The sequence below is a fragment of the Mirounga angustirostris genome, unplaced genomic scaffold (assembly GCF_029215605.1).
Source record: "Mirounga angustirostris isolate CCGP_5_RB_7025 unplaced genomic scaffold, mMirAng1.0.hap1 SCAF_15, whole genome shotgun sequence".
Taxonomy (NCBI): domain Eukaryota; kingdom Metazoa; phylum Chordata; class Mammalia; order Carnivora; family Phocidae; genus Mirounga; species Mirounga angustirostris.
This window is the reverse complement of record NW_026991723.1, coordinates 10,682,700-10,698,463: the sequence shown is the minus strand read 5'-3', so window position 1 is coordinate 10,698,463 and position 15,764 is coordinate 10,682,700. Positions and strand designations below refer to the sequence as shown.

At 43.7% G+C, this 15,764-nt stretch overlaps 1 protein-coding gene across 1 annotated transcript in view; it reads left to right on the top strand.

Annotated features, from left to right (window-relative positions):
* Window positions 1-15,764, top strand: part of DOCK8 (dedicator of cytokinesis 8) — a 226,633-nt gene that overhangs the window by 119,649 nt on the left and 91,220 nt on the right. The window contains exon 15 of the mRNA XM_064580028.1: window positions 14,860-14,977. Within this exon, the coding sequence (XP_064436098.1) occupies window positions 14,860-14,977 (118 nt within the window). The remainder of the gene's footprint in view (window positions 1-14,859; window positions 14,978-15,764) is intronic.

Here is a 15,764-nt window from a genome sequence, read left to right as displayed (position 1 = left end):
TTGTGTTAGTTATCTATTGCTGTATGATGAAAACTTTACAGCATAAAACAACAAACAGTTGTTATCTCCCAGTCTCTGTGGTTTACCCAGGTGTGGTTTAGCTGGCTGCCACTGACTCAGGGCTCTCAAAGCCACAGTTAAATGGCAGCCATGGCTGTGATCACCACAAGGGTCAACTAGGGGAGGGTTCACTTCCAAGCTCACTCACGTGGCTGGTGACAGGATTCAGTTCCCCTTGGATTATAAGGGCTTTCGTTTGTCCTTAGCTGTTGGCAAGAGCCCTCCGTAAATTTTTAAAAATCTTTTTATTGTTATGTTAGCCTACATTACATCATTAGTTTTTGATGTAGTGTTCCACGATTCATTGTTTGCGTATAACACCCAGTGCTCCATGCAGAACGTGCCCTCCTTAATACCCACCACCAGGCTAACCCATCCTCCCACCCCCCTCCCCTCTAGAACCCTCAGTTTGTTTTTCAGAGTCCATCATCTCTCATGGTTCGTCTCCCCCTCCGATTTCCCCCCCTTCCATTTTTCCCTTCCTGCTATCTTCTTTTTTTTTTTTTTAACATATAATGTATTATTTGTTTCAGAGGTACAGATCTGTGATTCAACAGTCTTACTCAATTCACAGCGCTCACCATAGCACATCCCCTCCCCAATGTCTATCACCCAGCCACCCCATCCCTCCCACCCCCCACCACTCCAGCAACCCTCAGTTTGTTTCCCGAGATTAAGAATTCCTCATACCAGTGAGGTCATAAGATACATGTCTTTCTCTGATTGACTTATTTTGCTCAGCATAACACCCTCCAGTTCTATCCACGTCCTTGCAAATGGCAAGATCTCATTCCTTTTGATGGCTGCATAATATTCCATTGTATATATATACCACATCTTTTTTTTTTTTTAAGTAATCTCTAATATACCACATCTTCTTTATCCATTCATCTGTCGATGGACATCTTGAAGAGCCCTCGGTAAGTTTTTGCTATATTTGTCTGTCCAAATATATTTGGGGTAGCTCCCAACATGGCAACTGGCTCCTTCAGGATAAGCAAGAGGGTGTGTGTGTAAGCAAGATAGAAGCCAGAGTCTCCATGTAAACCTTCAGAGTGACATCCTGTCACTTCTGCTGTATTCTGTTGGTTAGAAACAAGTCACTGGCTCCAGCCCACATGCCAGGGGAGGGGATTGCACAGAGCAAGAATACCAAGAGGCAGGGTTACTGGGAGCCATGTTGAAAGCTGTTACCACAGTTCTAACCAAACTACAAAAGTTGGGGTGGAAGACGTAGCTGAGAAGGGTGAGTTTTGCAGGATGTCTGAAATGCATACTGCTAAACTGGTCTGTTCCAATCCTGCCCATGTAGATAAAATGTATTCTTACTAAATGTTTTCTAGTCACCATGAAAGAAAAAGAAGGAAAGAGAAAGAAGAAAGAAAGAAACCAACCAGTGACGATAGGGTTCTAATACACCAACTGGGAGCTTGATCTATTCAACAAATTTCTGAGCCCTCCCTATATGGGAGTCACAAAGACCATCCAAACAACAGACCTGAACACCACACCATAGGTTCCATGGGGGTAGCTGGGAGTTAGAAGAGATGTGGTTAGCCAGTGAATGTTTTGACTATTTTGTCAGTGTCAAGTTTAAGAAAGTTTTAGGGAAAAAATTGTGGAATAAAAAAACTTGGATTTGAGACCTTCCCACCTTTCCATGTTTTCTCACTCTCCTTGATGGGCTAAGTATCCAGATCTTCCCCAGAGCAGTGCCTCATGATTAATAATTACCCCATCTTCCTGTCGGTCTCCTTTCTCCACTCACAATGACAGTCCAAATCCAACCTCTTTGTAAGGAGGAAAGAAACCAAGAAACCTAATTCACACTAAGGTGGGAGTGGATGATATTTAAACCTCTTAATACTTGAAATCTGCTAAGCGGTGTTTCAAAAAAATATTTGGTAACATGGATATCTTAATTGGTAAAATTTCAATGAGCTCAACAATGTATGGTCAAAAAAAAAAGTTGCAAGCAAGGTTGGAGAGAGATTTACTCTTTTCCTAAAGCAGTCCATTTTCCTCAGCAGGTCTCAGATGCTTATGTATTTGTGATTCTTCTCAGTGGGAATCTGATCCAGATAAGATAAGACTTAAGATTATAAACATCCCAGCTTTCCCTTTGGGTCTTGTGCTGTTGAAAACTAGTAGACTTTTCTTAAACAAGTAAGCGGGTTTTAAGGAGAGCTCACAATGGGGCACCTGGGTGGCTCAGTGAGTTAAGTGGCTGCCTTTGGCTCATTCAGGTCATGATCCAGGAGTCCCACATCGGCTCCCTGCTCAGTGCTCCTTTCTCAAATAAGTAAATAAGTAAATAAATAATCTTTTTAAAGAAAGGAGAGCTCACGTGCATTGATGTGTTTCTAAAAGGTGGTATTATCTTTGCCCCAACTTGAAATCCTCCTTTATTTAACAGGAGTGCTGGTTTTCCAGACTCTCACTTAAGACGAACTTTTCTCTCTCATAAAAAGAAGGGATAGAATTGATGTAATAGAAAAGGTGCAGTGTAAGAGCTGTGAGTATTTAGTTCATGTTCAAAGACAGTGTTCTATGTAAAGACACTGTATGTGGTGTCCACACTGTCATTCATCAGTTGAGAAAGCAAGGACATCCAACTCGCCCCACCCCCAGTCTTTAAAAGTGGTATAACAAGAGTTATGAGAGTTTACTGTTGTTTTGCTTTTTCTCTTATTTGATTTCTGGTTTTGAGTGCATTTTTTTTTTAGACCTAACAGGACTGTAGAGAGAGACTATTGGGTCATTGATTGCAGTTTCTAAACAATTTGGTAACATTTTGTCTCTGCTTCTTAACTCCATTTGCTGTTTGTGGGGGTGGCGGGGAGAGGTCCCCAAAGTTCAGAGTACAGTAGCAGCGTTTATCCAAAACATTGCAGCCTGCCAGCAGAGCACAGAGGTTACTGAGGGGCCAACTGCTGCTTGTGATAGGATCGGCAGGCCTCCTTCTAATCTTGTGCTTTTTCCCAGGGCAGACAGCCTCGGGGGGGCGCGCTCTGCCTGGTGCCCTGGGACAGTCACAGTCCTTTTCTTTTGCTCTGATTTCTGAAGCTGGAACGTGCTCTTCACCCTACACGTGAGGGTTTCTCCTTCCACTGTTCACGGATTCCTTTGTGAATTTGTGCTTTGATCTAACCGAAGTATTAGAAACAGAACGACCACAAGTAACAGCATGAGACCCATAGAATGACAAGACGGGACATGGAAAATGCCTTATTTATATGCATTTGTTTATAAATCTCATTCTACAAATTATCTGAGGCAGCTTATGGAGACTGTATAACAAGTATAAAATTACTGGGTGAGAGGAAATAAGGGGAGGGAAGTCAATCTAAATCTGGGTAAGGTTAATAATAGAATATATCTTAATGTCCTTGACAGTTCCTTAAAAAGTTAGCTGCACGTGTGACCTTGAGCTTCCTAGCACCAAGCAAAAAAAAAAAAAAAAAGAAAGAAAGAAAGAAAAAAGAAACACAGTGAACTCTAGGATTCATATGCCTGCCAAATTAAAAACAGACCAGTTCTCATGGATCAGTGCTGCTCAAACTTGAATGTGCATTTGAATCACTTGGGGTGTTGTTAAAATGCAGGTTCTGATTCAGCAGGTCTGTGATTCATCCTAACTGGCTCCCAGGTGGTGCTGATGCTGACCCTGCTCCTCCCCAGACATTCTTTAAGTTGCAAAACCTTAGCTCCCTCATAAGCATGTCTTTACAAAGCATGCTCCCACTTAAAATATTAGGTTTGCAGGTTGCCTGGGTAATTCTAGAATATATCAAATATTGAGCTCTAAGTTTTCTAACTTCAATTTGCTCTTGATGTATTTAAAACGTCAAACCCTCTGTCTAATACTGAGGGACACTCTCATCTTTGAAGTTAACTATGTTATTTCAAACCTCTTAAAAAAGTTATACTGGGGCACCTGGGTGGTTCAGTTGGTTAAGCGGCTGCCTTTGGCTCAAGTCATGATCCCAGAGTCCTGGGATCGAGTCCCGTGTTGGGCTCCCTGCTCAGCGGGGAGCCTGCTTCTCCTTCTGCCCCTTACCCCGCTTGTGCTCTCTCTCTCTCTCAAATCAATAAAATCTTAAAAAACCAAAAAAGCGCCGTACAGTTTGGGCGAACATCCTTTTGCCCTTGTAAGTAATATAATAAAAGATCACATTATAATAAAGGTCTGGAGAGTCTGTGGACCAAAGAGACAGTTATTAGAATTAGCAATGGTTATGTCCCCTGGGTCTAACATCGGGGCACCTGGATCTGAATTCCACTGTGCCATTTGCTAGCTGTGTTACCTTGTGCAAGTTATGCATCTTCTTTGTGCCTCTGTTTTATCATCTGCCAAGTGAAGTTAATCATAGTACCTGTCATAGGTGGCTAGAAGAGAGCCTGCCCACAGTAAGAATTCAGTAATGTTTGCCATTTTTAAAAAAGATTTATTTATTTTAAAGACAGAGAGAGAGAGCATGGGGGAGAGGGGCAGAGGGAGAGGGAGAGAAAATCCCAAGCAGATTCCCCGCTGAGCATAGAGCCCAACGCAGGGCTCAATCCCACGATCCTGAGATCATGACCTGAGCAGAAATCAAGATTCAGAGGCTCAGTCAACGGAGCCACCCAGGAGCCCCAATAATGTTAGCTATTTTTATTATTACATTTAAAATATCTTTTCTTGGCACTGAAATGTGAATGATAATTAAAACCACCTCAGCGGCTCATCTTGCATAAGTAACTTTAAAAGAATGTATCTAGATTTGCAGTTTTCTTTGGAATGCCTGAGTAAAAGACACAGACAACTTTAGATCACTGGTATTAACAGGCTTTTGAATTTTGTTCTGTTTGAATCGAAGTCAGTTGCTAACAAAGTACTAAAAGCTGTTAGAGCCCCCAACCTCTTCCCATAGTTTTCGAATGAGGGCATCTCATTCACGCACATGGTTTTGCAGCATTTCAGCATTTCAGCACTTAGGCACACAGTTCATCAATTCTCTGGCTCTGTCTTTGCAGAAAGGGCTAGAAAGGAAGAGTTTATTTAAACACAAGAAAAGGCAAAGAAACACTTTTGAAATTACCAAAATAGGTTGAGCATGTTTAGAAAAGTGGAGAGCTTTTTATAAAGAAAGCTGTTTCAGTATGTTGTATCAGGAGAGCTAGGTACTAATTTACTAGCCCATCTACTTCAGTTCAGTGTGTATTGCTGTTAAACCCACACTTGTGTCTCAAGCTTTAGGAACATTAATAAAATAGCAAAACTCCTCCTAGCCCATATCCATAGCCAAGATCCTTTTAAGGTCTCCCTAAACCTGAAGCACCTGACCACATGTCATTTAAAACATACTGAGATGCACCTACTTCCCCATTTGCTACGTATACTTTATGTATAATTATATATAACAGTCTGCAAAGTGGGGGAAAATTTTTTTCACCTATAGGTTAAAGTCAGTAGAGTTGCCATTGACGAACTGACAGTGTCCTATGTGGTAAGCATTTAATTTAAAATCACAGGGCGCCTGGCTGGCTCAGTCAGAAGAGCATGTGACTCTTCATCTCAGGGTCCTGAGTGGACCTACACCTTGGGTGTAGAGATTACTTAAATAAACTTAAAAAAAAAATAAAATCATTAATGGTGATATTGAAATTTTATTTTCATATTTTGGAGCTAATAATGTTGGAGGCCTCAGACATTTTTGCGACATCCTAAGATGTTCCTAGATCTGAGGCTCTGTGCCTGTCATCCTGAGGGCAAAGTGGCCCTGCCCACAAGCCAGCCCCAGGTCTTGGCGGGAAATCCTGATCCCTGCACACGTGGAAGGAAATGGGTGCCTGCAGGAACTGGACGAGCGTTCCCTCATCAAGGGCATTTGGTCATTAGCTGAGAGGCTGGGGGGAAAGGTGTCCCAGAGAGAGAGACACAGAGAAAGAAAGAAAGTGAGGGGGAGCTTAAAAAAAAAAAAAAAGGCAGACACACAGATTGAAGACAGAGACAGACATTGAAAGACGGAGAGGGAAACCCTGAGATATATATATATATATATATACATATGGACCAGCTCCTTGGGGAGCGTGGACTCCGGGACTGAGGCCTCACAGCCCCACCCCCTGTTGGTGCCTGCGCGCTGAAGTCACTCCACGGTCTGGCACAGGCCTGATGGGACGCTCATCCTCGGTGACATCAGCCTTTGCAGCTGACAAGGCGCTTCCCGGGGATCAATGCGTGGGAGACGGTCTCCAACCTTTTTCTTACAGGTGACGTCCACCTTACCCTGGCAGAACATTTTGTAGTTTATTATAAAGGACATTTCTACCCCTTGTCTCATTTGGTAGGGACCGCAGATTGCGGGTCTCCATGCAAGCCCGTCTTCCCTGGCAGAAAAGCAGCTTCAGTTTCGGGCATTATTGATCTTCAAGAGACAGTGGAGACAGCTCCAGTCACAAAATCAGCAATTAAAATTTTTTTCTCCTTTTTACAAATTTTTAAAGATTTTATTTATTTATTAGAGAATGCATGAGCGGGGGGGGGGGCAGAGGGAGAGAGAGAAGCAGACTCCCCTGTTGAGCAGGGAGCCCGATGCAGGGATCGATCCCCGGACCCCAGGATCACAACCGAGCAGAAAGCAGACGCTTAACTGACTGAGCCACCCAGGTGCCCCTCCCCTTTTTTCAGTACGTGCTACTTTGTTACAGGTTCTGTACCGAAATAACAGCCCAAACTGACACCAGTTCCATTTCTAAATCAAATTGTTTTTTATTTCCCCATATCATCTGTTAGACTGTACCTTTGCGCATATTCAGTGTTTGAATATTTGCAGCCCTGTCGTAGATAAAATTTTATATTCTGAATTCTCACTCAGCATTATGCAAGGAGGATAAGCCCTTTAACGGACTTCAGGCTCACTTTCAAGGAGATACAGGAGAGACCAAGGATTGTTTGATCTGAAACAACTGTAGTTAATCCTTTGGCGGTCTTTAGCATTTCTGAGACCCTGTAAATAGAATATTCTCAGAGTATAGAAGGCTAGGTTTCTAGCTTCATGACATGACTGAGTGGTCCTCCATCCATTACTTTGGGAACAAGGGACACAAATTTTTTTTTTTTTTAATTCCAAACATAGTTTAGGTTGCCATTGCCAGCAAAGGAAGACACAGAAACATTAGTATCACAAAGGGTTAATCTGCATTGCCACTCTTCTTAACCGGGTTTTTTCACAGGAGAAATAACTCCAACTTGATGATTCTTACCATTGTGGCTTATTTTCCAGTCTGTCAAAATCACAGTGAACTGAGGTTCTCAATAATGATCCACTCACCATGATGACATCCACCCCCTTCGTCAGAGAAAGCCCACCTGCCTTGAAGACTGTAGTATCCCCCAGCTCCAGTAACTTGAGCTGTTTGTTAGATTTCTCCCTCTGCTTCACACCAGAAACAGGCTGCTGCTGGATCTCAGCAACCAGCTGATGGAGGCCTTCATTCCTCTTGCCTAGCGCTCCTCTCGAGGCTCTGCTTTCTCTCCTGCCGGCTCACTTGTGTTAGAAGCTCGGCTAGAGAGCAGTTCAGAGTGTCCAGTTGTTTAAACAAGTGTCCAGTGTTCTCTTTGCTGTAGCTCACCTGCTCCTTGAGCTGTACTCCAAGCTGCAGAAACTCCTAGAAGAGAACACAGATGTCATCTTGGGGATAAGTGATAGGGGCAGGTTCTTCTCTTTGTTTTCTCGTTCTCTGTTTTCTCGTACGGGAGAGACACTGGGCTAAACTGAGTAGGAACCAAACTGGTGTTTTTTGCATTATGGCTTTGCAAGATTTCTAGGTCCCCTGTGTCAACCTGTTTTCAGCAAAGGAAGTAGAAGACAGTCCCAAGCAGAGAGTGTGGTCACCAGTTCCGTCTAAGAATAACCAGTTTCCACAAGTTAGCTTCTGACTTCCTGGAGCTGCTCACTTAGGGCAGTTCAAAAATCAGTTGAGGAATCAATAGAAACAATTCGAAGTTTCCAAAACAGTTTGTAATCAAGAGAAGCCATCTGAAATGGCTCTGGAAAGAAAGCTGTTGATGAATGCCACGTGTTCTGTTAAATGTCATGATGCATAGGACCAAGGAGAGCCATTCTTGTCTGTGTTTGGGGAAAATGAGGTTGTACTCAATGCCATGCACATACACTGGGCCTACCCTGACTAAAGCAGCTTTCAAAATCACTCGGCCAGAACCAGTGAGTCTCATCTTGCTTATGGGCTACCTTCTCAAAAATCGTAGATGACATAATTCTTGGATTTTTCTCTAGGTAACACGAGGCATGTAATTTATCACATATAAAACATATGAGCCCATTTATCAGTGTCTTGATAATCTTACCTGGTTTAGGCTCTCCAAATTACTGAGCATGCAGGTAGATCTTCCCTCCCAAGAGATAACATTCCTATTTTCATATATTCATTTTCTTTCAAAGAGTGCATATTTAACAAAACACATCACGTAGCATTGTTGCAATAAGAAATATAATGATCTTTGGGAGATTCACCTTCCCAAAAAAAATGTTTAGGTAAAGCCATTTAACCTCCCTGGAGTCAGGTTCTGGGCTTGCAAAAAGGGATGTTGAGCTAAATTCTCTGGAAGTTTCCTTCCAGCTGTGTGTCCTGTAGAAAGTGCGTTCAGTATGGGGCAGGGCATTGAGTGCCCATGGTGATGATGTTTGAGCACAATGGTTTGCCATTCCTAAGGAAGCGGTGTGCAAAATTGTGGACTGGTGTTGGGGGGATGGGTGGGTGAGGTAGGCGATGCCCCTGTATTGGGACATGGGAGAAGAGTGTGGGGACAGCTCACCTGCTTATCTGTTGTGATTTACACAGACCCTTTCCTCCAGCTACTTCAAAGCATTTTTACAAACTCTGGTTCATTATTTCTTCAAGCTCAGAATAATGAAAGGTGGATTGGTGTTTTTTTCAATTAATTCAAAGGTGAAGGAATTGAACTTTACAGAACCTAAAGAGATTTTTCCAAAACTGCACTATATTGCAGAGGGGCAAGGTAGATAAAGTGTTCATCACAGCTTAATAACTGAGAAAAAGGAAATAACTCGAATGCTTCTTTTTGGAAACTGGTGTAAATGATGGCATATTCATCACATGGAATTATCATGTAGCCATTAAAATCATGTTCACTGGGAAAACAGTCATAACTGAACAACATTAAATGATACAAAACCAGGATAAAGCTTCGTATATACAGGAAGATAAAACTGTTTAATGTACAGAGGAAATAAAGACAGAAGGAAATGGGCTAATCTGAACAGTGATTTTTCTCAATGTAGTAGGGTATTAGGTAGTTGATATTTTTATTCTTTATAGTTTTCTGTACTTTTCAGCTTTCAAGATTGAAAAATGAATACATATTATTGTCATAATCATATTTCTTTCATAATCATGGCTATAAAAGAGAGTTTGTGTGTGAGAGAGAGTTTGGAGTGGACCAACTCTAGAGGATGACAGGAAGGATCTCTTCGATGATAGAGGACATGTGAGCCGAAACCTAAGAGATGAGAAGGGACCCGTCCTTTAGAGAACTGGGAGAATCTCTTCCAGGCAAGGGGAACAGCAGGTACAAAAGCCCTGTCAGTTTAGAATCAGTTTAGAATGTTCTAGGCCTTGAAAAAAGGCTAGTGAAGGGGTGCCTGGGTGGCTCAGTCAGTTAAGCGTCTGCCTTCGGCTCCGGTCGTGATCCCAGAGTCCTGGGATGGAACCCCGCATCAGGCTCCCTGCTCCGCGGGAAGCCTCCCTCTCCCTCTCCCACTCCCCCTGCTTGTGTTCCCTGTCTCACTGTGTCTCTTTCTGTCAAATAAATAAATAAAATCTTTTTTTTTAAAAAAAAAAGGCTAGTGCGGGAAAGTAATGAGCAATGGGGTCCGAGGAATTGCCAGGGGCCAGATCATGTAGGGCTCATAATGAGAAGTTTGGGAATCCCTTGTAGGGGCCTGCCATAATCTGTTTTACAGTTTTGATAAGGTCCTCCTGACCGGATATATAAGGAGTAAATTAGAAGGGGCAAGTGTAGGGGCGCCTGGGTGGCTCAGTTGGTTAAGCGACTGCCTTCAGCTCAGGTCATGATCCCAGGGTCCTGGGATCGAGTCCCGCATTGGGCTCCCTGCTCTGCGGGGAGCCTGCTTCTCCTTCTCCCACTCCCCCTGCTTGTGTTCCCTCTCTCGCTGTCTCTCTCTCTGTCAAATAAATAAATAAAATCTTTAAAAAAAAAAAAAAAAGAAGGGGCAAGTGTAAAAGTCAAGAGATGAACTGAAGTCATTGCAGTGGTCCAGGTGGGATTGGAGGGTGGTTTGGAGTGGAGCCTGTAGGTTGTGGTGCGTATCTGACCCTGCTGTGTGCAGGAAATCATCATCATCGTCAGTATCCTTAATGATTAAGGATAGTTAACTCATTAATGCACACCACAGCCCTGTGAGGTGGGTGCGACTGTTAGCCTGGCTGGGGCTTTGGAAAGGCTAAGTAACTTGCCCACCGTCAGCTCTGGCTCCAGAGCCAACACCTTTACCCACTCTAGACACAACCACTCAGTAAACATTCACTCTGCAGAGGGGAGCGGTGGCCGCAAAGATGAGCAAGCGTGAGCAGAGAGGGGTCGCTACCCCCAGCCACGTGCCCACACCCAATTTTGGACCGCCTTCTGTCCTCCTTACTACCTCCATGTCCATTCCTAACAGCCTCCCAGTTGTGCTCCCTCTGTCTGACAGAGCAAGATCTGGAAGGTGCCCCTGACACAGCCATGGGCTTGGTCACAGCACTGCTCCGTGGCTAACTCCTAGAGGACAACTGTCCCTTTCCCTTCCAGGGCCTCTCTTTTCTCATTTGCAAAAACTGGGGCTTGGGGTTGGTGTCTCCCAGCTCTCGCTCCCCAGAGTTCTGTGCTCATCCCTTCACTCTCTCATGGCCTACCATCTCCTCTTTGGAGGAAGCTGTCAACACTTTAGTGGCTTTTGAAGCTTGTTGAGTATTATGCATGTTACCTAAATTTAATTAATTTCCTTGTGATGACATTCTTGCCTTGCATTTATGTTCTTTTTTCACTTAAATGTAGGACGCAGTCAATGCAGTTGGCCATTTACGGCCAGTGGTGATCCTGAGATCACAGGAGATCCGTAAGAGGACAGGACAGTAGCCAGAAAGAGTTGGAAATAGAGGCCAGGAGGCAGGGGAAGTGTGTGTACCATGCCAGACCATCCGTGCCCGAGGCAGAGTGGCCTGGAGATGTCACACATAGAGCAATTCAGATCTGTCCCCAGCACTGTGTCACCCCCATTCTGCCTCCAGCGAGTCACCCAATACAGAGAGTCTAGGGTAAAGTAAGACATAGGAATGCTATTTATTTGCATCCTTGGCCTTCGAACTTGCACAAGCAAAGTAACAGCTGCTGTGTGTTCTTGGTAATTCCAAGTTGCATTTTCTCTCCTTGAATACCTGAGAGCCTTCACTCATTATCCTGCAAAACTATTTCAGCAGAGAGTCCGTATGCATTTTTCCTCCCTTGATGTGGGATGTTCCTCTGTCCCCGGATAAGTTTATTTCAATGTTTTCCCAAGTGATTTCTCAGAACATTACACATGTGAAACATACCATGAAAGAATAGATTAATGAAATGAGTTCTGAGGTCAAAACATTTAGGGAAAGGAGCTGCCTCTTTCCCCCTCGAAGCAATTCAGGACGCACATTAACCTGCATATCTTCGTCTCCCCAGTCTCTCCCTGCAGCGTTTGGTCGCCCACCTCCTCTACTTCCCCACATATTTGTTAATGTTTTGCTAAGCGCTGGGGTCTGCAGAATAGCCCAGGCAGCGCTGGTTTGTGCTCAGCTTTCAGTGACCAGCAGGCTAATGGAATGCACCTTGCTTGAAACCTGGCGTAAGACTAAAGGTTGTACGACACTCAGGGAAATAAGTATCTTTGCTTTTAACAATGATAATTTGCATGAACTATATTACAGAACAGAATTTCAAACTCTGAAATTTTATTATGAAAACGGGATTCTGAGCATCAGTACATCCGTTCCCAGTTGTTCAGGAAGCTCTCCCTTGAACGTTAACTCTTGTCACATGGCTCACTCTTTATTTATATGTCTGGTACCAAATCATTGGGGGCTATCAGCCTGGTCCATCAGGAGTGGGTTCACTCAGCCCATCCACTTGGTCTTGTCTGGGTTATTAGGGTTGTCCTTGCTGATATTGTCATAGGAAGAGCCATGGGGCAAATCTGGATGTTTATGCAGACACAGATCCAAAATGACCATTTTCACCCACACGTGACAGCAGGATCAAACTGCTTATTACAACAAAGGTGTTAGAGTTGCAAGAAGAGAGTCATTGCCAGCTTAGTCCTTCTCTTTTGATTTCCCTATCACAGACCTCATAAATTAAACAGATACAGATTTTTCATCTTCTGCCTTATACTTGAGCATTGACTTCAGCCTTTTCCAGTGGAGCGTACTTTACATCTGAATATGGACCCAATGAATGGTATTGACTGTGTCTATCAAGGACAGGAAATCGGCCAGGGATCAATGTACGGATCTTTACTGTGCAAATTCCCATGTGTAAATAAGTGGTTCTCAAACGGGGGTGATTTGGGCCCCTCGAGGGACATTTGGCAATTTCTGGAGACATTTTTGATGGTCAGGACTCAGTAGGAGGGCAATACTACTAATGTCTAGTGGGTCGAGCAATGGGGCTGAATGTCCTACAATGCACAGAACAGTCCCACAACAAGGAATTGTCAGTCCCAAATGTCACTACCGGTGAGGTTGAGAAACCCTTGTATGGATTAATAGGCAAGTCTTTGTAAACTGTTATGGGAACCCACATCCACTAAAGGAAAATCTGGTCACCTGGCCCCTCACAGTCACTCCTCTGCTGGTGTCTAATTCACACAAAGTTGTTTTGTCATCTTGGAAGACTTTGGAACAAGAATGTAACTGTCCCGGGGTGAATGTGCCACCTAGGAGTTAGAATAGTGGACCAAGTGTGAGGAACACAAGACATTTGCCCAAAGAAGGGGACACTTGAATCAGTCCTTGTGTCCTGTTGACACTCATTTGTTAGTAAGACCCAGAAAGTTAGGCAGACTTGTCACTGAGAGATGTCATGAGTAACACAGTATGGCAAGGTCATTCTTGTCATTTCAGTGGGGGTCTGATGAGAGGGGACACAGCTCTAGAGCCAGACATCCTGACTTTAATTCCCGACGGACATTTCCTACCTATGTGATTTGGCGCAAGTTATGTAACCTCTCTGTATCTCACTTTTTTCTTTATTTGCGACATGGCAATGATGCCATGACAATAGAACCTACTTATAGGATAATTATGAGAATTTAACAGTTTAATAAATAAGTATTGGGGGGGCGCCTGGGTGGCTTAGATGATTAAGGGTCTGCTTTCCGCTCAGGTCTTGATCTCAGGGTCCTGGGATCGAGCCCGGTGTCGGGCTCTCTGCTCAGTGGGAATCCTGCTTCTCCCTCTCCCTCTGCCTCTCCCCACCCCCACTCATGCTCTTTCTCTCTCTCTCTAATGAATAAATAAAATCTTTAAGAAAAAAAAGTATTTGGAACATTGCCTGGCTCAGGATAAGTGCTCTATGAATGTTAATATCATTGTTTCTTTGAGTCAGGAATATGATTCATCAAAAAAATACGTATTTGTTTTTCTATTCAACAAATATTTAGTTAGCACCTACTATGTCCCAGGCACTATTCCAACTGCTGGTGATTCATCAGTGGATCAAACATCAGATAAAAATCTCTGCCTTCCCAGAGCTTACCTTTTAGTGGAATATACTAGTAAAAATGCAAATAGAAAAAAACATACAAAATTATAGTTAGCCTAGTGCCTATCCCATAGCTGTCAGATAAATGGATATATTTTTCATATTGTTGTGTTATTGTCATATAGCTTATTGGGCTGGAGGTTTGAACTGTCGTCTTAGATAGGAAAAGAAAGCTAAGCCTATCCAGAATGCCATGGTAAGAAGAAACTGAAACTGCTTTGTACAGATTAGAAAGGGAAAAAGAGATTAGAAAGGGAAAAAGAGAAAGAAAAGAAACGAAGTTAGGCCCATCGCCTTTGGTCATTGTGTTTAAAATGAGCTGAGGAGTGCCTGGCTGGCTCAGATAGTGGAGCACGACTCTTGAGCTCAGGGTTGTGAGTTCAAGCCCCTCGCTGGGCGTAGAGATTACTTAAAAAGAAAATCTTTCAAATAAATAAATTAAATAATTAATAAAAAAATAAAATGAGCTGAACCTTTTGTTGCTTTATTTGTTTGTTTGTTTTTTTTAAAGATTTTATTTATTTATTTGACTGATAGAGATACAGTGAGAGAGGGAACACAAGCAGGGGGAGCGGGAGAAGGAGAAGCAGGCTTCCCGCCGAGCAGGGAGCCCGATGCGGGGCTCGATCCCAGGACCCGGGGATCATGACCTGAGCTGAAGGCAGACGCTTAACGACTGAGCCACCCAGGCGCCCCTTGTTGCTTTCTTTGTATCAGACATACTACCTCTAGGCAGATTTCCATATTCGAAGGCAGCAAGAGACCCCATCTCGCTATGTAGCAAAGCAGAGAACAGTGTCGGTTATTATCAGTTGGCTGCAGCTGAAGAAGAAGAATCCATAAGACCTCACTCCTCCAAAAATAATTCACTTCTGAAAGGAGAAACTCCTTCGGAACAATTCCTTCATGCGTGCAGGCTTTCGCGTTTAGGGAAGAACTTGGCCACTTTATTCACTGGTTCTTTATCTTTTCTTTTCCAGAAATCTTCTCTACGTCTACCCACAGAGGCTGAACTTTGCGAACAAACTGGCATCGGCCCGGAATATTACAATAAAGATTCAGTTTATGTGTGGAGAGGATGCTAGCAACGCTATGCCGGTAAAGACAGAGATAAATGTGTGCCTCCCACCAGGGTGGGCTGAACTTCCCTTGTCAGTCCACACAGACAGAATCCAGGGCTCGTCAGCCTACCGAGTCCGTCCAGTCAAGCCCACATATCAGCACCTGCAAAGGCCTTGATGGCTAGTCCGATATTGGTCCCAGTGTGCTGAAGGGGAAACAGGGTCAGTCTAAATTGAAAGTCTCTTCCCTGACTTATTCCGTAGTGATCTGTGAAGTTTGGGGATGCAGAGCATTTTAGAGCACTGAAAGATGTTATGAAAACTTCCCATACCACTCTAATGGTATAAGAGCTGGAGAGACGGCCCCTGCTGGGTCGGCCATGTTTGTACTCTGCCCAAGCCCAGACAGCATCTGGAGATAAATGCAAAGTATTGCCTAGTAATGATAAACACACACACACACCAGGGGCGCCCGGATGGCTCAGTCGTTAAGCGTCTGCCTTCGGCTCAGGTCATGGTCCCAGGGTCCTGGGATCGAGCCCCGCATCGGGCTCCCCGCTCAGTGGGAAGCCTGCTTCTCCCTCTCCCACTCCCCCTGCTTGTGTTCCCTCTCTCGCTGTGTCTCTATGTCAAATAAATAAAATCTTAAAAAAAAATTAAAATAAACACACATACACCGTCTCAGCAGCCTTCAGGAATGGATCTTCAGCCTGAGGCAAAATATAAATCAAGTACTAAATATATAGTACAGCAGTCTCTAAGGAACCCAAAAGACCAGAATTTGAATTATTTTACTTATCTGCCACTAAGTGAGATGGGCAGTT